At 39.9% G+C, this 24,229-nt stretch overlaps 1 protein-coding gene across 1 annotated transcript; it reads left to right on the forward strand.

The window, feature by feature from the left end:
• The first annotated feature begins 2,961 nt into the window (after positions 1-2,961).
• On the forward strand, positions 2,962-24,229 carry LOC104157420 (zinc metalloproteinase-disintegrin-like batroxstatin-2). Its single transcript, XM_009694735.1, has 24 exons — positions 2,962-3,013; positions 5,780-5,880; positions 6,519-6,595; positions 8,486-8,564; positions 10,333-10,409; positions 11,448-11,643; positions 12,110-12,172; positions 12,593-12,664; positions 13,472-13,641; positions 14,353-14,437; positions 15,645-15,775; positions 16,675-16,852; positions 17,394-17,483; positions 17,905-18,100; positions 18,783-18,885; positions 19,449-19,605; positions 20,251-20,331; positions 20,923-21,001; positions 21,936-22,026; positions 22,437-22,536; positions 22,816-22,881; positions 23,208-23,285; positions 24,036-24,098; positions 24,197-24,229. The coding sequence occupies exons 1-24, from the start codon at positions 2,962-2,964 to the stop codon at positions 24,227-24,229; spliced, it is 2,418 nt and encodes an 805-aa protein (XP_009693037.1).

Raw genomic sequence — 24,229 nt, forward strand, 5'->3', positions numbered from 1 at the left:
CAGATATGAAAACCACTCGCTTAGACATTGTGCAACTGTTACGGGGTTTCCAAAAGTCAGAAGCAGCTTTCCTGTCAGCGGAGACCTCGCAGATACCTCTTTGACCACCTCAGGGGGAAGAAGCTACAATCAGACTATTACAGAATCACTGAAGCAAGGGCAGAAACATCAAATGCTTCTCAACTCGCAACAGGAAATTACATCCAGTTCCCTTTCAAGTCTACCTGAGACCTTCACCACATCACAGTCCCTTCTCAATGCCAGCACTTTGTTTGGATGTTGTGTCTGTTCATAAAGTAACTCTCCTTTATATACTGTTCAAATGCACAGCTTATTAAGAACATTAGCTTAGGAGATTGGTGGGTTCAATACATGGTTTTTCAAGTGTGTCATGCAGAGAGAATGAGCAGAGATAAATGCTTGGATAGCAGCCACTCATTTTTAAAACTAGTTGTTCACAGTTATTTTTCTTAATTATTTTTGTGAGGCAAAGATGTAGTTCAAGAATGCACTGCTCATTTCCATTTATATAATGTTTAAAATACTTAATTGTCTACCTTTGAGACCAAGCTTTATCTTTACAGAACTAAAAAGACACCGACATAAATTAAATTGCACAGCTTCTCTCTGATGCTTGCTGTGACTGCAATGAGCACCTTGGCAGGGGTATGTCCAAACCCTCCACAATGACGCTTCATGAATTCTTTGCCTGAAGTGCTCTTTCATAACTTAGGATGGCGACATGGTTTGGCGTGGTATTTGACTTTTCTTACAGAAAGTAAGCTCGCTCTGGCTCCAAGCCATAGAGTCCCAAAGAAGTTGCTACCAAAGAGCATTGCTGTCCCAGGAGTGTCAGATTGCAGATCTGTCTTGGGAAGGCTCAGCTCCCAAGGCACTCAAAGGAGAGAGAAGGTCCATCTAGAAAGGTGTCCTTTGTCAGAGCACAGCGCTAGCTAAAATTAGTGTTGTTACAACAGCAGCTGGGAGATTAATATTGACTCGAGTTCCAGTAACATCGCTGCAGCTCACCCAAACTCCTGGGTTCCAGTCCTACAGCAGAGAAGAGGTTTGAGGGTAGTTATCAGGACTCTGGCAGACAGATGCCCTTTTCCTCTCTCTGGCCCTCTTCCTGCCACTAAATCCTGCTCCAGGGGCTCTCAAACACTTACAGAGACTGTGCAGACCCAACGTTACTCATGAAGAACACAGTGTTTGCACTAGCACATCTTGGAGCAGACTCAGAGGCCAGACAATGTGTGACTCCTGTGACAGAGTATCTTACACTTCCATATCCCCTGTAAAAATGTCATGCTACTGCCAAAGAACAGCATACCCTTCAACAGACCAGAATAAATGATCCGTAAAATGCAAATGCTGATGGAAAACCCAAAAGCTAAATGGCAAGAAAAGTTGCACAAAGGGTTTGCACGTGCATGCAGCCCTGCATCCCTCGAAGCGAGTGAAGCCAAAGCAACATGCTTGGGGTGCAATACCTGCACAGGGGACGATAGGAAGCTCTCCTGCACCCAGCCGCCACCACCTACACCACTGCAAAGCAATGCAAAGTGATGTGAAGCTGTCCTGTGTCTGTCCAGCAGCATTTTATATCCATTTTAAAATCACTTTGCCTGATTGTAAATGGCTAAACAAAATAAAGACACATAGATAATCAGGCTCTTGTCTCAGAATCAAGTTTTAGTGTTAAATTGCCAGTTCTACACCTAAGTTGATTATTGCAATCAGCATTGCACATAAATTGTTATTAATTAGTATCATTCTATCCTTAAAGAAAGCTCAGGGCCCATTTGTTGGTAGCTCACAATCTGTCCCAGAATGTCTGGAGATTCAGCAAAATCTAAGGGGAAAGTCAGATTTCAATGTTCAAAAAATCAGAACTTTTCAACACATACTTGAGACAGAAACAGTTATCCAATAACACATATTAGAATTGTGAACTTTTGTTACGGCAGTAAAAATTCTCCTGTAGATTTATATATTTTTTTATAAATGAATGTAATAAATGAATATATATATTACTGTGCAATGTGTATTGCTAATATAAATTTATATTCATATACTGCAGTATACAGCAATCCATTTCAGTTCTATGTACTCTGTAATATCTATTCTAACATATGAAAAGTTAAACTTCTATAAAGCAGCTCTATATCGATAGCTGTGGCTCTAAGAAGCGCATAGGACTATTTTATTACAACTGGCTAAGTCAATGTGATATGTTTCTAGAATACATTTTCAGAATATTATTTGACAGATATCACCTTGGTTGCTCACTTGTCTCCATCCCCTTTTATGTAGACATTATCACACGAACCTCAAGCAAACATTACTAATAGAGATGGAAGAGGCAGAAAAGGACCTACTCAGTGTTTATACTGTGGATATGATTCACAGATACAGAATCACATGTACCTTTACCAGTCCTTTAAGCCCTTCCCTTCTGTATACATTAAATGGTAATCAGCAAGAACCAAAACACAGCTTTAACACCAGCCCTGTGTACCTGTTTTACCCTAAACCTCTGAAAACTTTCCCATTCCTTGAGGTACCAGTGGTATCCACTGTTCCTATTGTAGCTTTTTACCAGCCAGACTATAAAAAGCCAACATTAGGACCACTCCAATTTCCCTCTACTTTATATTTATTTACTTTTTATTTTTCCTGATGAGCAGTTTTAGGGAACTTATTTCAAAGAAGTAATCAATATATCACAATTCGTGTGACATGAACTAACCAGCAGGAACTTCCGCTTACTGTAACAGTCTGTGACTTGAAAATTGTGCAACACCTTTAGTAAACACTTCCTCATATAGGAACAAGAATAAAGCTGAACAACTCACTCCCTCTCATTCACTGCACAAGAGAGCACACTCAAGGCAGAGACAGCCTGGGAACCCAACCTCCCCAGACCACAGAGACCACTGCCAGACACACACCACTGAGATGACTAACAGACTTCTCGTTTCTGTCATTTTGCTACATTTTTTCCAACAAGGTATGGCGCTTTTTTTTTTTTAATCTTTTATCAGTGGTTGCTATGGATAACTTTGTACAGCTTTTATGAATTTTTAATTATTAACGCGCAGATATTACAGAAGAACAGTGAATTAAAGCCATTGAAAAAATGGTATTGTTGAAGTTAGGGATGTTTGCTTTTTTCTCTTTCTGTTCAAAGCAATTATCTAAAATTCTCTAGTTAGAGAAGTACTTGTGTGAAAACTGGCCATGGATTGCCTAAAGACCCAGAACCAGCTAGTTTTGTCAAACAGTTAACAAAGTACTTCCCCTGCAAGTCAGCAGACAATTTATCAAATTGGGACAACTTATTACATTGACAGTATTTTGGCTGTAAAAGAAAAGACTTTTATTTGAATTCAATTAATGACATTAACTGAATTAAAATAGTTAGTACCCTTATTATCTCTGTGATACTTCAGGTTATGAGTATTCATAGGACTTAACCTTAACAGACCACACTTTTTTTTTTCCACATGCATTTTTTCTCTCAACTTATGTCAACAGAGAACAGATTTTTTTCAGAGCCTGGCATGCACAAGCATGCACAGGTTTTATATACATAATTAGAAATGTAATTTGTATTCAGGCAGGTATCTTTACGATGTCATTATTCGCACAGAACATCTGAAAATGTGCACAGTACTAATGCTTAAGGTGTTATATATTTTGTTTCTTGACAAAACCAAACCTTCATTGTCAATGAAATCCTCACTAATGATTTTTCTTCCTGGTTTAGGCTCTTGGAAAACTACCTAATTATTTGTTCCTTATTAGCACTTTTTCTAGCTGCTGTACGAGGCCGGAGGAATTTCTTTCCTCCTTAAGGCTACTGACTGAAGCCAATGCCTGAAGCCAAACAAAGACAATATACTGAGCTGATTAAAAAAGCTACCTCTAAGAAACTATTTGTTCCAGAACAAAACTAACCCATTTTCCTCGAAATGCTGTTTGTATCACACTGCAGGAAAAGGATAAATTTAGTTCTGAGTCTCCATTCAAACCCAGCCTAAACTTGAACCATCTGGGCTGCAGTTGGTCTTGTGAAAAGAGTCTGCAGCAGGCAGTGGATAGATAAAATTGGAGCACAGAACTCTGTACTGGGAGGCCTAAAATATTACTGTGATCATTACCTGAGAACATACTTTAAGCTCATGGGAAGACTACATCTGCAAAGTAAAAGATTTTTTTAAAGTAAACATAATTTGTTGCTTAAAATGAAATGTAACACATCATTGTAAATTACAGTGACAAACTTGCACTTGGTATTTGCTATCAGCATGTGCATGGGTAGTTACTGCAGAGTGGAACGGCTCAGCTGATGTAAGATAACTTCTTAGGACTTCCTACCATTATACCATCGTGCCTTTGTCAAGATACAACCAAGTTTATTCTGCAATTATTTTTGGAAAGAATTTAATCAAATAAACCAGTTATGAAGAATTAAACCGTTTATTTTACTGAAACAATTTGCATGAGGATGTCCTCTGTTGTTCCAGATATAGAAAATTACAGTAATTGGATGCCCCACTTCTAAAAATCTGGCCTTGAGGCAGACAATTAAAATGGGAGTTACACTCTCCCTTTGTTGTTTGTGGTTTGGGTTGTTATTTATTTTTTTTTTTGCAAATACAGGCTTTTGTGCTTAGTGCTGAGCCCTCAAGAATTTGTCTGAATTGGCCTTTTGTAGGAGATTAAAGAGCTTAGGAGGTGTATTAAACCTCCTGTTGCCTTCTTGGAAACTAACACATCCCTTGTAACGAGCCGGTTTTCCCATTCCCAAATGCTGTACACCAGCTGCTATTATTAACTTCAAATGATGCAACGTGTCCTGACCACCCCTACAAGTCATGCCACAAATTAACTTTTGTCCAGGTTCACTCAGACTCAGAAGTGAAAAACAAAAAGAAACACTTTTAATCACCGCTGTATTTCCTCAACAAGTTCTTCATAGCCACTGCAGACACATGACATGCCTCACAAGTAAGACCAATAAAAAAGGGTTATGCGAGTTAAGGAACCATCTGGATTCCTTACCACCTTCAAGGTTTTCCTACTTTACTGCCTACCTCCTATTATTTTACCTAGCCTTGTTCCAATGCCTTCTCCAGTCCTCCTGCTGTCACAAGTATGTAACCTCCCTCAATCTGATTCAACAGGTAAGAGTGTGTCCATTAAAGTACTGGCACAAGTATTTAGATGAGAAGACCAGCTGAAAGGCTTTCTAAAGCAGAAATCCAGGCTTGTTCCAGACTTGAGGTGAATTGTATGAGTTTATTTGCTTATCTAGAGGCAGTCTTAACTTGTACATCATCATGTGCTAAGGTCTGGAGATCCCTAATTTCACAGAACTATGTCACTTAATTCATGTCATCTGCAAAATGCAAAGGCATGTACCTTGCATAGCTGGTCTAGCACGCTGGTACTCCAAATCACTGACTGGTGCTGGGGAAAGAAACCCAAAGAGAATTGCATAAAATATTCCGAGACCTGGAAACAGCCAGGTATGTCAACTCACCTGAAATCCAGACTGTAACAAACCTCATGTTAGGTCACATAACGGGGGTGACTGCTTAGCAGATGAGATGAGCACATGCCAGAGCCAGTGCAGGGAATACATGAGAAACGAGTGGCACAACAGATGAATGACTACACAGCCCAAAAGAACCGGTCTTGACAGACATGGAATACGGTGTTTAATAAATTAATACTGTGTTTTCATAAATATACATCTGTTTCTCCCCAGGGAGCATGAGCAAGAAATTACCTGGAGTTGTGCAATATGAAATAGTTTATCCACGGAAACTGCACACAGCACATAAAAGAGACGTAGAAAGAAACAACGAGGTATTAAAAGAGATAAATTTTTTTTTGCTAGGAGATGAGGAAGGTTTTCTGGAGTCAGAGTACCCTTGGTTTTCAAGGGTAAGAGAATTTGGAGCCAGACACTTGATCTTGCAAAAGGAAATGAAAGAGAAAACCTGGAAGAGTGATCTTCTGACACTTCTGACCAGAAGAGTGTCTGGTAAAGAGGGGCTGTGAGATGCACTCAGTATGGCCTGTGTGCCATCAGTGGGTCGTCTGGACGTGTATCTCTGCAAAGATGTAGGGTTTGATACTACTCAGATTTTTAATAACCTACAGACCTTTTAATTTGAAGTAAACTAAATCAAATGCCTAACGGCAAGCATGCTCTTACATACTTCAAGAGAGTGTTATGAATCTAAGCATCCGCTTCAGCACTTTCCCAAATATGCAGGATATGTGCTTATGATTGTAGAAATGCATTTGCAAAGTTAAATTTGTTCCTCTAATTAAAAAACTTGAAACACAGCAACCTCCTGCTTATTCTATAACTGCGAGAATACTTTTTTTTTGGTGGGAAGAGGAGGAAAAGAATACAGTTGGCAACTCAGTAACAGCTAGCTCATAGTGAGGCCAGAAATTGTAACAGTCCATATTCTAACACTTAAATCTGTTTACAGACAAAATATGATGACACGATGGAGTACGGAATCAAAGCCAATGAAGAGGAAGTCATACTGCATCTACAAAAAAATAAGTAGGTTCAACTAAACTTTTTCCTTGAGCATTACTGCTCACTGTAGGGCATTCAGGATACAAAGAAACAGGACTTAGGCTCCTGTAAGACAGAGGTATTTTGGTAAACACAACCTTTCAACTCCAATGAAAGAAGAAGAGGGGAGAGAATGCATCATGTCACTATTCTGGTAATTGAAATAACTACACAGGAATATGGTATTACCATGACAGAATGACTTGCCTATACTGCTAACTCTGCTCTCTCATTTATTTCCTAAATGGTTAAATCCACAGAACATTTAGTGTTTTCATATTATTTCACAAGTTTTCTGTGTCCATGGACAGTCTATGGGTTATATTTATTTGTTCTATGCTGGTAGAAACTACAGAGAAGAACAAGAGAAATACCCATGAAAGAGGGCTGTGTTGGCTCTGTATGCTTTTCAAAAATGGAAAACAGTAATAAGAAACGCAATTAGGAATGCGATAATCCTTAATAATTCAGCTTCCAGCACTCCCTACCTTAACACTACTGCTGTTGGACTTTGAGTAGGCTAATGCACACTGGCATTGACTAAATGCTTTATAGAAATTGAAAGCAAGAGAAGCTCTCCTCCTTAGCTGAGGAGATCAAGAGCATTTAAACAGGCTGGGCCGAGGGTACAGAGAAGCAGCGGGCTTTGTTACAGAACAAAGCATAGAAAGAGAAGTCCAAAATGGTACAGAGGAACACAAAATAAAGCACAGCTGTGATTTTCTGCTTGCTGGCTCCATCATAATATTTAACATGGGATCAAATAAGTCTACTTTAATAGGTACTTTTCAAATGGCTATGTAAATAAAATAGTACCATAATCAGTTCATGTTAAATATAGAGTATAATTAATTGTTTGCCCCTGTTTTAATCTAATCTAAATATTGAGAGGCAGGGAAGGGAAATTACTTTGTACTAAATCGCACTCTTTAAAAAGAAATAAGACTGTGGTAGTTTGGGATAGTTACCCAAACAGAAGTGAATGTAGATTTGCTTTGCTGCCAGCTTTAGTAAGACTACAGCACTGGCTTAAAGTTAAGCATCTGCTTAGTGCTTTGCTGCATAGGAGCCTGAGCGCACAGAGCCTTGCAGGATCTGGCCTTCCATAGCAAATCACAGATGTGTATGCTAACAAGAAACCCAAAGGCACCTTTCCCAGTGGTGGCAGAAATACAGTAATTTATTCCACAGTCACAGTGTCCTCCTTTGAAGGTTCAGGAACATGTGTGGGTACAAAAAATAGAGTTTTATTTAGGCAGAAAAGAAAAATCAAGTTCAGATAGAACGATTACAAAGATGAGAACTTCTGCTAGCAAGGTTATAAAAAAAGCTGTGAGCAAAAACATTGGACTACTATATGTTCGTGTGATCTCTGTACAGAATCTCTGAGTCTGCGCATATGTACACATAGATGTATGCACGGGCACATGTGAAACAGATGAGGCAGCTTTTCCATTGACTTAGATCTTTGCTACTTATAATCAGCATGGGTGAACCAGGAAGAGAACAGAACAGCACCATTTCACATGCGCTGTGGACTGGTGGAAATGTCTACACAAACTGGATGCCAAAAAAGGATCGATACAGGCTATGTAATTATAAATTTACTTTCAGATATACTAGGAGATTAGTTTATACCAATGAAATAAGTAGACTTTAATTGCTTTCTTGTTTTAGAAATATCTCTTTGTTTGAGTAAGGATTACGAACAGGCAGAATTCCCCACCCAGCAGCTTTGCTTCCCTAGTTTTTTGATACTAATAATAACCTGAGTAATCATTTGAATTCCCTACATACTTTGCATGTTATGTAATCGCCTCATTTCTAGATGACTACAATTTATTTTGAATAATAATTGTACCTGACTCTTTGCAGGCATCTGTTAGCTAGAGACTATACTGAAACAGTTTATTCCGATGATGGCCGACAAATAACAACAAGTCCTCAGATCAAGGTAATAAAAAAAAAAAAGTTTCCTTCCCTCAATACTTGCAAGCCTTGAGAAGGTCTGTATGAGATTCATGGGTCCATGTAGTAATAGCTCATATCAGGCAGAAAGAAAAGATTTTAAATCAAGGTTCTAAGTATTGTCATTTAGGATGCCTCTGAAGGGACAGGGAAGATGTGACTTGTGACTTTGGCAGTGCTACAGAGATTTATACCTGTTGAGAACCAGACACACAATTGGTCTTTCAAAGAGATAACCACTTTTTACCTTAGTGGCTGATGAATACATTTTCCGAGCCAAACTTCTCTCTCTTGTCAGGAAAGGGAGTGCAGCCAGGGCCATTCCACTTCTTGCTGCCTTCCGACTTTGCCCTCCTGACTTTGCTCATTCTGTGCAACTCCATGACTTGCTTTTACACCCTAATCTCAGTGAGATCATAGATTCTGATAAAGACACATTTCCTCACTGGCTCACGTTACCACCCACACTCACAGCAAATGCCTTGCAGGTCACCCCAGGTGGTTTCTGTGAACCATGACAAATCAGTTATTCAGATCCAGACACAAAGGAAGTCAATGTCGAAGTTATTTTTTAATTAACTGTGCACTCATGGGTCTTATCTTCAACAAAGCTCAAGTTTTCTGTCCAATGTCATGCTATGTGTTTTAACACATGTAATTCAGAATACAAAGCCTAATATTCTTTGTCATGGAGCAATTAGCAGGAACAGGAGGATCCTGAGTGAAATAAATGTACATAAAGAATTCTAGGTTGTGGGTTTTTGTGGAAAAAGATGCCATTTCTGATTGCTACAATTACTCTCACTCCCTGAGTGGATTCTGTGAAAGCAAATAGCACCTACACCTGGTTAAAGATGATCTCAAACAGGCCTACCTGTGCAGCCTGCTGAATATGGAATTCCTACACTGTGGATACTTTATTATGATCTCAGGAGTTGTTTCTCTTGTATCCTCAAAAGATGGAGAGTAATTCTCCACTCATTTCTCTAGCAATTTTCACTTTGTTGATGTCTTCTTCACGGTAAGAAAGTTGGCAACTTGTGATGGAAGGAAGACAAAAACATGGTAAAGTGAAATCAAACATCTATGAGAAAATGAAAGGCACGATGCTTGCAGGTTCGAATATTGTGTTACAGGTCTCTCTCAAGAAATCTACTAAGGAAAATGCTATGGGTAAAATTTTCCACAATACTTCAGTGACTTTGAAGTCTCTTTGAACACAGAAGTGGTCATTAGACCATAGATCCTTAAGTCAATTAAGTCATTAAAATTTTTCTCCTAATCATATGTTTTAATATAATACATGCATTTTAATCTCATTGAAGTTAATGCATTTAATTGTTAGGTTAATATTAAAGGGAGTTTCCTTGAAATTTGGCCACAATAAATCATTTGATATGGACCTTAATTCAGCAGAGCACATCAGTATATGCTTAGTTTTGAGCAAGTACATATATTCTTATTTTTATGTACTGTTGTGTATCAACCAGAGCCCTCTGTGACTAGATTTGTCACAATCTGGGTCACTCTGTGTTGAAGGCTAACAGTAACGGTACTGTAGCAAACATGGAAATGGTCACCAGCTTTATTTCATTTTAAGAATCTCCTCTAACGGGAGATCTTCTCAGACAGTGTAGTTTGTTGTAGCTTGTAGCTAGCATGGTTTGTCTTCTGCAGTCACTGGATCTGGGCCAATTCCTTGCAGTCAATGAGATATGGTCCAATTTGACATTGTATTTTTTCTTCCTCAACAGGATCACTGTTATTATGAAGGTTACATTCAGAATGATGTTGATTCCACAGCAAGCATCAGTGCTTGCAAAGGTCTAAGGTAAGATGGAGATTTGGTTCTCAAGGGGTGTCCATGGCAGATTATGCACACTCTATGAGGATAAATTTTCCAACATAATCGGGATGTAAATAAGTGATGCTATCTTTTATTCATGCTTATAAGGAAACTAGTTCACCGGGAAAGAAGGGAGAAAAAAGTTACCTTTCTACTTCAGTTTCAGAGTTTATAAACTGGAAGCTAAAGAAACATCTATATCAATAAATTCATATGACTAATTCCATATTAGATCCAGTCCTAAATCATAGCATTTGATGGTGCTAACAGTAAACATTTAGAGTCGATGCTTTTACGCTGTAGGAAGCTCCACCAGTACTTCAAGAGAGGACTACATTATTTTCAGCACTACAGCAGTTACACGGTCAGGAAGTTCAAGCTTTTCTATGAAAAGCTCAGTTAAAAGAATCTTCTCATTTCTAATCACTGAAGACACAGTGGTAGAACATAAAAAATCAAGAGGATGTCTGTTGAGCCTGAGAAGCTGCCGCAGAACATTTTCCCAATGGTTAGTGGAGTTTGGCCAAAACCCAAACTTTCTTTGTGAACATTTCTTGCATATCTTGTTGAGTTTACATGTTAACACAGAACATTTATTTTGACATTTGCTGCTCAAAATGATTCAGAACTCTTAATTCCTTTCAATATTTCAAGCTTTTCATCTCAATTAAAGATGAAAACATATCTTTGAATTCCCCACTGAGCTGAAATCCACTTTTCAATCACCTCTGTTAGCATGAAACCCCCAAATTTAAAAGTAATTCTTTCCTAAACCGGTTTCTTTTTGACTGACAGTCTTCTACTGAGAGACTTCACTGACCAGCCAAATCTTCCAATTGACTCAGCAGCTTTGATTTCTGCTTTTTAATTGTTGTACACTCTGCCTGCATGCTGCCAAACTATGCCATTGCATCAGCGTGTGCAATGGTCTGTACGCTGGGGCTAAATGCTGTTAGAGATAATGTTGCTATCTTGACTCAGTCCTGTGGATTTAAAAGGTCACAGTCTAACTAATTTTCTTAGTGGATATTTTGAGACCCGTGGTCAGAAGTACCTCATTGAACCCTTGGGAACTTCAGACAGAGATGAACATGCAGTCTATAAGTATGAGAAACTCAAACAAAAGTCCATAAAAACCTGTGGTCTAATCAATAATACCTGGGAAGCGGATTCAAATGACCCCATCAATGACATCTTCAAATCCAGCAACAGTCCAGAAGTAAGTGCATAGTTAAGTAACAATCCAGTAAGTAACGTCAGAAAAGAAATTGTGGCCATAGGAGGACTCTGTGAGTAGCACAGGTCCCACTTTGTCTGGTGACACCTCCAGAAAAGCGATCACAAACAGCGAAGCATAATCAGATCTTAAAGAACCAGTGCAAAATGTCACAGATCTGAGATTTCAGAGTCACTACCTGAGTTAAGCCCTCCTGCAAGTACTAACAAGTGCCTATGTGCATCTTTAAACATCTACATACTTCTTAGTATCTAGCCTACCTTTCATAATCTTAATAATCATTTTAATATGTAGCCTACATTTTATCATTTAAAAAAAAAAAAAAGGCAGTCCCATTCTAAATGACTTGGCTAAAGAAACACCCTCACAACTAATACAGGAGTTTGAAATTGCAAAGGCTGAGACTGAAACAGGCCTTAGAAGTCATTTAAATGTATCTTTTCTTTAGATGAAAGCATACCTGAAAGCAAAAAAGTATCTGGAAGTTTACATAGTTGCAGACAATACTTTGGTGAGTATTGAAATTATTTTTTTCTCATTTCACCAGCTAGAGGTGAGCTTTCCAAAAAGCAGGTATACTCACATCCCCGGGCCCCTACGACAATTACAGTGCTATGCTATATTTTACCACTGACTTTGGCTAGGAATAGGATTTCTTAATATCGACTGATTTTGAAAATCCCACCTGTGGATGACAAGAATTCAGAAACCACCATACAGTGCCCGTCCTCTTCTGCACCCTACACACAGATGACACTTTTTAAAAGGGCCTGATCTTGAGACACATTGTCTGATAAAATAGCACATCAAAAAAGTAGTAAGTAGAGCAGGCATGGTGTGGTTTGCAATGCAATCTTCTGTGGGATATTTCTTTTCTGACAAATCACTTTTTTCCTCTCCTTCTCCTAACATACTATATTTACTTTTTCAGTATAAGAAGTATGAGGAAGACGTGAACACCGTCAGAGAAAGGGTATTTGCCATAGTCAACTTCATCAACACGGTAAGAGCAAATACAGCAAAGTGACACTGAAACAGAAGCGATTGATAATTTTTCTCTTTTGCAAACATAATGAATTTTCATTATTACATGCAGGAAAGAATGCAAACTGAACTTCATTGTCATTTATTAAATGAATTTAACACATCTGTCCATATTGTCCTGGTTTTTGCCTTCAGATATGAGATTTAGGACAAGAGGAAATGGTCTCAGGTTGCACGAGGGGAGGTTCAGGTTGGATATTAGGAAGAACTTCTTCACTGTTAGAGTCGTTAGGCATTGGAACGGGCTCCCCAGGGAGGTAGTGGAGTCACCGTGCCTGGAGGTGTTCAAAAAACGTTTAGATGTTGGACTTCAGGACATGGTTTAGTGGGCATGGTGGCATCAGTTATACAGTTGGACTTGATGATCTTTGAGGTCTCTTCCAACCATAATGATTCTATGATTTCTATAAAGGAAGATTTATACCATATTTTCTTAACACTGGTCAAAGGGAATGATTGAAATCCTTCAAAAAGGATTCTCGAGTCTTGATTTCTTTCGCAAGTCGAATTTCTTCAAAAATACTGGTGGAATTTTAAGAATTTCAAAGCCATTTTTATAGTTGGTTTAAATGTGTGGCAAAATAAGATTTCATGTTTTGTTTGCTGTTTTTTTGTTGCAACTTCAAAGTGCAGAAAAGCTTAAATGAGGTCTGGAGCAGACTATATGGCAAGTAACAAAAGTGAACCAATGACAAGGATAAGTGTTTGTTTCAGAAGTCTTCATAACATCCTTCATTTTTACAGCAATGCTGCTTCTCTGCTGCAGGTTTATAAGGACATAAATACCCACGTGGCTTTAATTGGCCTAGAAATCTGGACAGACGGTGATAAATGCCTCCTGAGTCGTGCTGCAGGATTCACTCTGGACAGTTTCTCAAAGTGGCGTCTATCAGATTTATTGAAGAGGAAAAAAAATGACAATGCTCAGCTAATCACGTGTGTATCATTCTGTTTCCTATTTCCATTTCCAAATATGTTCAAGGAATTCGTTCTTTAAAAACTGGTCACAAACCAGTCAGAGATGCTGTCTGTACTGAACTGGATTTCACTCTTAGGTTGTACTAATTCTAGGACAAAGAGACAGATGCAGGCTCTCTTTTCTTGCTTTTAATTTCTTCATGGAGCACTATTACCTGCTGGGACACAGTATCTAATCTTTCTCTCTGAATCTCTGCAAAAACAGGCAACGTAAACTTCTGCTACATCTGTCCTGAAGACTGCAGCGTAGTCTAACAACCTAAGGAGCCATGACATGAAGTTTGATGGCTGGGAAATGCACGTCGCCAAACTAAACCAGCACTCACTTCGCTCTTCTGGCTCATGTTCAATGGCCCTGATTCATCCAAGCACTTTGCTACATTTACAGCACTTCATCAAGCTCTTTACACTCAAACAGATACTTTAAACTATGTTGCAGTTCATCAGACTTAAGTAAAAATTTAAAATGAAAGGTGTATTCAATTGTTTTGTGAATTGCAGTGACCTTAAGCATGTCCTCAAATACTGTATTAGATCAGGGATACAAACCTGAGCTGGAAATGAGTGTATGCTTAAAGCCTTCAGTCTGATTCATAAAGCAGACTTGACTTCAGATCTGCCTCCTGGTCACACCACTCCGTTACACTCTGCCTTTCTTCTTCCTTACAGAGGCTATGACTTTGAGGGGACAACGGTTGGATTAGCTTTTCTAAAATCCATATGCAGTGATACATATTCTGCAGGTATTATTCAGGTCTGATTTGTTTTTGTTTCATTTTTTAAAGGCTTTTCTATGTTTTTTACTCAACCAGCAAAGAACATTTATGAAAATTGTTTGGTATACAACACTTTCAGTTCTCTGTCTGGTTCTTGTAATTATTTCATTAGACTGTAGAAATTCAGTCACAGATTTTCTTTTAAATGAACTGCAGACGGTAAAGAAAGCACACACAAAGCGTGGCATCTGTGTTACCTAAATGCCAACATCGAACTCTGTATTTGGAGTGCAAAGCTCCAATAGAGTCAGAGGAAAGAAGTGATTTTGTGCCTCTACATTAAGGGTCCCTGTTTTGAACAGAGAATTGGCTCTGACTGTCATCATGCACATCATCAGTTTAGCCACTTATAGTTGCCTAAACTACTGTACTTAAACTTCAGCCTAAACAGGAACACAGATCCAAAACTTTACCAACAATACCAGGAACTCAACTGTTGCACCCAGCTTCACAGGCCGGGCTTGTTGGTAAGAGGAAAAACCCACATGAAATTCCAGCTTTCCCACACTATAAGGAAATCCTAGGATGGTCGTAAAACCAGAATGCTTTTCAAGGTGCGAGGATGCATTTTGTAGCAGCATGATTTGCAATGTCATGCTGGAAGAGTATGACCCGCACACGGTCTCGTGCTTTATGCATTTCTACTACCACCTGCTCTTTATACATCTGGATCTCACTCAGAAGAGCAGGACTTTTCCTTTCCTCCCTCCCACCAAGCAGCACAAAACACCAAGCTAATAGCAAAGATGGAGCACAGCATCTGCCTTTCCTTTCTGTGCACGTGCAACACTACACAATAGTTACCTTGGTGTAATGGGTAATAATTATATTGCACCCACGTAATTACCCTAAGCATAGTGACAGCTATCCAGAGAGCAGATGAAGAATTTCAGATGTTCAGTTCCCCTTAACACTCAGTTGCTACTTGGCAGCCTAAATTCCTCATGTTTATTTAAAAACTAATTATACCAATTTACTCATGTTTGTTAGTGGTATCGTCTAATTGCTATTATAATATAATCCAGTATAAACTGTGGAATAGATGCATGCAGAGACTGAACAACATATCAATCCTTATGTAGCAGTGAGGATAATTTCACTTGAAGAAAAATTGTCCTATTTTTCTGATATTCCTATCTATTATAAAATACTCATAGAAATAATAGCTTGTTCTTATCTCTACAGGATCATAACAGAAATGAAATTGCAGTCGCAGCTACCATGGCACATGAGATGGGACACAACCTTGGCATGAGTCATGACACCAAAGCCTGCACGTGTAGTGCTGAAGTCTGTATCATGACAGATACTGTCAGGTAGGGGCTTGGATAAAAAGGTGAAGGTGTTAACGCACGAGGCAGTTCAAGATGGGCTCTGGATAAACTGCCAGTTTCCAAAACAAAGTAGTAATTCCTTTTGTCCTCTGAGATGATTCTATTCAAATTATACAAAAAGAAAAGAAAACTGAAGACATTCCAGGCCCCTGTAAGATATTCCTAGACAAATACACCCCACACACCCAAAAAACCCCAAACCCAAATAAACAAACCAAACTTTAGTCACTTTTGGATAACATTGGCCTTGCATGTGTGGTGGAGGCTTTCACAGTAAACCATAAATCGTTTCTGCCTTACAATGACGACAGCATGAAACTGCTGTGGCATCTCAGACAACAGAGCTTCCCTAAGATTTACCTAAAGTATGTTTTTGTCCTCTACCCTGAAGATGTCTCCCGTGAAAACCACATAAAGTGCTTACACCTTTAATAAATACCCATTAGATAGTAATTTAGTTCAGTTTTCATCTCTAGTTGAACGCCCTGTGCCTCTGCTGGACATTCTGAAGCATCCAGGCACAAACTTTGTTTAAATCTTAAAATTAAAAAATCTGTTTAAAAACTTTGTTTAAATCTTAAATCTTTAATCTTTAAATCTTTGTTTAAATCTTCAAATTTAAAGCTTAAATCTTTGGAATGTGGGATTTATTACATGCGATGTTGACATTTAGTATATTAACTATTTCTGATCTGTTGTTTCCACTTTTTTTTCCTGCTATAAATAGGAGATAGCCATTGTATTTATTAATATATATATTTGGAAAAATGGTTTCACCCAATAGTTTAGGGGATGGTCACTTGTTTCATTTCTCTTATAAAGAGTATTGCTTCTCCTTGCCTATGCCGACCCTAACCTAAATCCTGTTGCTTTCTCAATAGTTCTATCATACCGAAGAAATTCAGCTCTTGCAGCCTCCAAAGTTTCGAGAAATACATGTTGAGTGACATGCCAAAATGCTTAACTAACATGCCAGATATAAGCAGCATCATAGCACCTCCATCCTGTGGAAATGGCTTTGTGGAAAAAGGAGAGGAATGCGACTGTGGTACTCCTGAGGTATCTGCATAACTGGGAATAAAATAATACTTGGAACAGGCAAAGAGATTTATACAGGCTGTGCAGTAGCTGGTTTCTGAGGTAGCCAGTTCAAAGCTAGCTGAAATATTTCTGTAGAAACTGCAGTCATCTAATTGCTGATCTGCAATGTGCATTGCATCTATAAAGTGCATCCCAAATGGTGGCAAAGATGACTTCATAGTCTGTCATACTGTGTTGACAGAGGAACTGAGAATGAGGAAAAGCCATACATACGAAACCATCTCAGCAGAAATTAGCAAGTTCCCTGCACAACTTCTATCAGCGCTTTCATAATCAAACACACTTTGTATTCTTTGCAACTCTTTGTATTCTATGCGCTCACTCACAATGGCCGGCATGGCTTCTAGTGAAAATGGTTTTCAGAAAAGCAAAGTGCAGGCCCTAGATGTCCTTCTCTTCCTCAATAACCAAGTACAGGACAGTTCGTTGAGAACGCAGTACAGAGGGGACTAAACCCTGAAGCAGCGTACCAGAGTTCTGATTGCTGATTCTGTCACAGGAGTGCACAAACGAGTGCTGCGATGCCGAGACGTGCAAACTGACAGCAGGTTCCACATGTGCACATGGAGAGTGCTGTGAAAACTGCCAAGTAAGGCTCCTTTTAATCTCTAGCTTCTCATATTTTCCCCCCACCGTGAGAAAGCAATAATATACCTTTGAAAAGAACCAATCCTCTTATTAATTGACATAGCATTGTAATGACAAGTGCACTTTGTCCATCCCAAACTACACCACAACTATCAATTCACTCAATCTTTCAACATCCTGGAGAAATGAGCATTTTTATTACCCATTTTCTCCTGGAAAGAAAAGCTGAGGCACAACCAGGCAAAAAATCTTGTCATTGACATAACCAACTTTAGATTAGATACAGATCTGGCTCCTCACGCAACTTGTACAGTGAGGATGAGATTTGTCTCCCCTAATTTTAGCCCTCTAGTTCAGTGTGAGTTTTAAACGGCACAGAGGAGCAGTGTGTTAAATGTGGCATTACTTTCCCCCCATGTCAGTATAAAAAACCAGGAACCATTTGCCGAGCAGTTAAGCATGACTGTGACCTGGCCGAGATGTGCACTGGCCTTTCTGCAAATTGCCCTGAGAATCGATTCCGTGTGAACGGACATCCCTGCAACCATGGTGAAGGCTATTGCTACATGGGAAACTGTCCCACGCGAGAAAACCAGTGCAAAGCAGCTTTCGGACCACGTGAGTACAAGTCAGCATTGGAAAAATACGGTTGCCTAAGTCAAAGGAGAAAGAGAGGTAGGCTTTGTTTGCTAACAAATCATCAAAGACCTTTTGTAAATCAGGAACAGCGTACCTATACAAATGAGTTCTAGTCTGTAGCATGCACTTCATCCTTATTTTTATTTTTAACACTGTAAGTGATTATAACCATGTGAGCTGAAGCTCAGAGCATACAAGGCAATAAATTTCTAGAGAAATGGGAAGTGGTAAGTATATTCCTCTTTTACAGAATGCTTTTAAGATGAATGGAGCTGGGTAAGTATTCTTTGCTTGAAAGGAAGAGGAAATGTCTGTATTTCAAATTTATGTCCAAATTTGCATGCCTTTATGTTTCTGAAGGTGTGTGGTAGCCTACCCTCTTCCCAGTCCCAAACCATGTCCAGTCCTGACTATGTTCCTTCTCTTAGGCAAGATCTATTGGTTCATACCAGATCGAGAGAGAACAGACAGGACAGGATCTGCCGTGCGTACACAGTAACACTGCAGAACTCACGCACAAAGTGCCAGAGAGAGTCATTTAGGCACATGGGCAACTTCACTGGGAAAGGTCATTTCCCAAACTGGTAAAGGAAATCGAGCATTATTAGGTTTTACAGGCAGAGAACCTGAGCTAATCCCATTGCATTTTCCTCTTTCACAGAGGCTACCGAAGGTGCAGCTTCCTGTTACCGGATGAACGAGAAAGGGGTATATTATGGATACTGCAGAAAAGAAGAAGGTAGTCACATCCCATGTAAAAAAAAGTAAGCACTGTGTTACAGAATTTGCTGGGATTTGAGAAGAGAGATCATTCCTATTCAAATTAAGAGACAGAAACAGAGCACGCACTATTTTAAATGGTACATTTGTCCACGTGTCCCGTCTTTGTTCAGTTTGAATATTGTGCTAATGCCAATTCTAAGAAAACTAGTTTCCAAATCACGAGATCAGTCTGAGAAGAGCAAGTGTGTACATATATATGTCCGAGCCTGTTTGTGAGGATGACTGCGTATGTGTGCATGCATGTGCAGGCAAGTACAGGGAAGGGATTTTTGGATAGCGAACTTGAATCTCAGAAGCTGAGGACAGGTCAGTTAAATACTCATCTCTGCAAATGACTGTGGGCTCCCTAATAAGCTCAAGAGGAATTAAGAACCTGCCACCCTCTACTCACAAACTGACCTGAAAATACTACAAGCCAAAATTCCTTTCTGTAGCTTTTTCTTTGGAGTCCTCATACAGAACAAATTCAAGCTGGAGGAGAGACCAGCTCAGGTAGTTTTGCTGTGCCATGTCGTTGTTCTAGCAGCTCTTGTTCCTCTTCCAGAGACATAATGTGTGGAAAGCTGTTCTGTACTGGGGGGAACGAGATGCCTCAGGATGGGAGCCTGGTGACTTTTGAGTCCTGCAAAGCAAGTTTTCCTAGAAATGGAGCTGTAGACCCAGGGATGATTCTCGATGGAACAAAGTGTGGCAATGAGATGGTCAGTACAGAACAGTTTTTCTCCTTATTTTTCCCCCCTCTTTCAATCTTGCTTATATCATTACCTCTTTTACCACACAAGAAAGATTTCAGAGGGAAGACTGAAGTGGACACTAAACTTCTGCTGATTTGATTTGCCATAGCTTCTGCCTTACATCTATCACAAATCAGTAGCAAAGCAAACAGGATCTGCTATCATTCTGATTTCCTTGTGCTTGACTGATGTCTTATTTTTTACTGACACAAATATATGTGGCAACAGAAATATACCTTGTATGAAGGGTTGAAAGATCATACATCTATTAGTATTTTTAATTATTTCCATAATGGATGTGCTAGGCATCACTGAATGCTATTTTCAGTTTCTTTGCTATGTATTTCTACTTGGGAGGGAGGGAAGGATGAGGGATCGGAGTGGAAAGCAGTGATGTCTGTACATCTTTGTCACTCCCCTTTGCTATAAAATATCCAAAGGTTGAATGAAAAATTATATCCACATATCAAACTCCTAATGTAGGTTTAAGTGATTCGCAGATCTGTTTCTATGCCTCCTTTTACTCTTCATCACTTTACACAATAATGTGCACGCTCTGCGTGTTCTGAAAGCTATAAATCACTTGGTTAACATTTGCCCTGTACCTTTCAGGTGTGCAGCAATGGGGAATGTGTCTATGCTGAAGGTGTCTTTAGATCAACCAACTGCTCTGCCAAGTGTACTGGACATGCTGTAAGATACCAGCATTTGATGCTATTAACTTAAAAAACACCAAGAAAATTATGCATATCAGCTACAGACCTTGCTGGTGACAGTATTTAAGTCATTGGGATAGGAATTTGCAAAAAATCGTAGAGTCAGAAGCTCCCTATATTTTTATGAAAGCAAATCTAACCTGATATAACATCAATATTTTTACTAAGGAGATCACAGGAGATGGGCACAGCTTCTGTGTCTGACCCTGCCTCTGAGTCACAGCTATTCTGTTTTGGGAAGATAATTGTGCTCCTCCTATTTGAACATTCAGAGACCTACAGATATCAGGACTAACTCCGCTGCGCTGCTTTGTGCCTTGTACTGTAGCTGTCCCTGCAGAAACACCTGCAAAAGGCACCCAACAGCAGACAATTGGGCCTGTCCTTTACTGTACAAAACTGCTACTCTCTGTGATAAATTTTAGTCCAAGTAAAATGAGAGGGGGTTTCCAGACCTAGCTTCAATAAGGTTATCAGGACCCTGATCCAGAGCTACTAAAACGTTATGACATCACGGTTTCACTCATATTTCCAAACTGAAGATATTCCCGGCTCTGTGCTTCCGCAGGTGTGTGACCACGAGCTGCAGTGCCAGTGTGAAGAAGGATGGGCACCACCAACCTGCGACAGCTCACCAGCAGTCACCCGTAAGTGCCGTACAGCCACACGCTGGGTACTGTCATCCGCTGGCTGAAACCAGCTGCTTTAACTCCAGTGAAACAGCCCTAACTCACACTGGGTGTCAGGCTGTTTCTCTGCAAACATTGCATATCTAGGTCTCTGATTTCTGTGCATCTTTGAGCCGCTGCAGCTTGTATGAATGACTCCAGCAAGCTATTTTTCTTTCTAACCTGACAGAAGTGATACACCCAGAAGATTATTTAGAGTAGCAGGCTTTTCCTTTCTCCATCCTGAGATAAGGAGCACACCATATTTGACCACTTGACACACACTGTCAAATTTGACTGGAGGCAAGCTCCCAGAGGCTTTGCTGTGAGGGAGGTGGGCAAGTTCGTGTCTTTATCATCTGCATGGCGTTGGCCTTTAACTGATCTACCTCTAAGGGAAAATACTTTGTGTACAGATTTCCATGTGCTTGGGGGGAAAAAAAAAAAAAAATTAAGCCTTTGTTATCAAATACTTTTGTCCTCTCTCCGCACTCACTAGAGCACCGTCAGCTCTCAACATTATGGTTTGGTTGAGGCTTTAGAATAGCTTTGTTGAAGGAAAATTGTATACAATGTCAAAGGCCTGCACCCAGTTTTGGGTAACACCCTTTGAGAAAGAGGAGAGGAATGACAGTGAAATGACCTTTGAGGATGGACAGATGGAAAGGGCTAGGTTTGTTTAACCCAAGGACAGCTTAGGCAATAACCACAGTCTTCAAATATGGCAGGAATATATATTCCATTCCATCACCATTTGGCACAGAAGAAAAAGCTGTAAGCTTGAGCAATAGTGAAGACAAATAGAGTTTAGACCTTGTGACAAAAATTACTTTGCCAATGGTTGTGATGGGAAACTGCCTAGTAATAGTGGATCTTTTAAGAAATAGCAACTTGTGTTCTCTCTCCCTAACAGGCTTTGCTATTGTTGCCGGTGTGCTGGTTGTCCTCGCCGTTACAGCAGCTGCAGCAGTGTTGCTTACCCGCTTCCGAGTATTCAAGAGAAGGTAAAACGCTTATATCCCCACTGAGGAAAAAAGAAAACTAAGGACAAGCAACTTCTGGATACTTTTTAAGCTGGGGTTTTCAAAGTGGGTGGAGGGAATTAGACATTGGAATGCCAAGGAAGTTGGTCCATGACCTTTGTTGAGCTGTTTCAGAAATCCCATAGTTGGGAGAGGACTGATGACACAAAACTGTAGCTCTCAAGATCAACCCTAAATAACTAAAGGGGGGGAAAGGAAGACAGAAAGGAAGGCAGGAAGGAAGGAAGGAAGGACATGGCTATATATCAAACCAACAGGAATAAGGCAGGCATTCAACTTCAGCAAGTTTTGTTTTGGTTTTTGTTTTGTTTTTAACTTCAGTCAGAGTAAGATTTACAGTAATTTACAGATTTAATGTAATATTTGCATAGCTGCCAGACCAGAAGGGGACCTGGAGCCACAAACCAAGTCTTTGTGGATCAAGAACAAAGACGCAGAGAACACCTTGTCCTGGCGGTACCTGCCCAGAAGGTAAGAGCAGGGAGGCGCTGGGTCAGCTATACTCTCCCTGGGACTGGAACAGAGGGACTGAAACATCAAAACTCATCAGCCAAAGCGTGCTACACTTCCACGAGGGTTTCAAAACACTTGTCTGGAGCTCAGAGGACAGTGCTGCGAATCCCAGCATGGGGAGAAGTAAGGAAAGTACATGGCACTAAGCCCCTGAGTAATCTGTCTGCAGTAAAGGGGCGTGCAAAGATAATGCACAAGATAAGGGCTCCATGCAACTTAACTATTCCCTGTTTTCAGATGAATGATAAGAAACTTCTTCTTCCCGTACCCCCACCGCCGGAGAACAAACCACACCTTCAGACGGTAAGTACTTCCAGAGAATTTCTTTGTTTTCATGTCGGCTTAGGGGAAGATACCACATACCCGTTCACACCACGGTGGAGATCGGCAATGACAATCTGATCTCAAAGGTTGAGGAAATCACTGCACTCCAGATAAGGCCCTGCACGTTTTCTCAGGGCCAGATAGCATAAAGCATCCCTGCTTCTGAAATGAATACATCCTTTTACCCCTGTTAATGCACTTTTTACACAGAACACAAGCTTGCCCATTCCCACGGGAACATGCAGATGCATAAGTACACAGTCTGTATATAGGGTCAACATGTTCTACATTCTCTTCTTTTACAGCCTGCCATAAGGCCAAAAGGTCCCCCACCTCCTGTTCCTCCTACCAAACCAACCTCTTCTCACACAGAAGATACTTTTGTAAGTATAACCCTGCAAGTTTTCACATCTTTCATCTGAGCTGCAAATGACTATCAGATCCCAATTAGTATTTTCAGTTTCTGACAGCGATTTAAAAAAATCACGATCAGATCACACTTACTTTAGGATAAGAGACACCTTTTTTGCCATGTAATCCTAAACTGCACAAGCTATATTTGATCTGTGCCAAGGAGTCCTGTAAGCCTTTGCAAGCACATCTCATTAGCAATAGTACATGGAGTCCAAACCAAGAGGGATTTCAGGTGTAAACACAATGCAAAAGATTTGCTCCTGCAGATGTCTGCAATGGTCCCTGTATTGTGGAGATGTAGTAGTCTCTAAAGATGCCACCTGTGAGGGGACCTCACCAGAACAAACCACGTATCAGCTGGATTGTAAAAACACATTTAAATCCCACTGTCTTTAGAGATGCTTTCCTCAACATGCACCTTGAGCATGTGATCAGCTTTAGCTTCCCAAGCAGTCTACTTGAGCATGGATACTTGATACTGATGAATTTAAACATTGAGAATAGCTCGGTGGTCTTCTGAAACAGGAGATCTTGTGTATTTGCATTATTGTGCCTTCTTGTATGTGGACAGATTAATCTAATTCACCTCTAGTTTTTTCACTAGGAAAATGCTGTAGTAAATAGATGCGATAACAGTAGCAGCACTTGAGGTCTGCGGAGGTTCTGCAGCTGCTCAGACAGGAAAGCCTAATGACATTTAAACTACGTTTTTGTTACAGGCACTAGAGAGAAAATCCCCTCACCTCCCAGTTCCCAAAGGCAAACCTCCACCTCCACTAAAGGTAACCTGAGTTAAAATGTGAATAGCAATTCTTTTGGGATGTAATTCATTGAAACTGCACCAGGCACATCCTGATTTAACTCTTTCTTTTTCATGTAGGCTTTAAAACCTCCAATTAACCCCAGAGTATGA

This window comes from Cariama cristata, unplaced genomic scaffold, assembly GCF_000690535.1.
Source record: "Cariama cristata isolate BGI_N322 unplaced genomic scaffold, ASM69053v1 scaffold18582, whole genome shotgun sequence".
In the NCBI taxonomy this organism is placed as follows: Eukaryota; Metazoa; Chordata; class Aves; order Cariamiformes; family Cariamidae; genus Cariama; species Cariama cristata.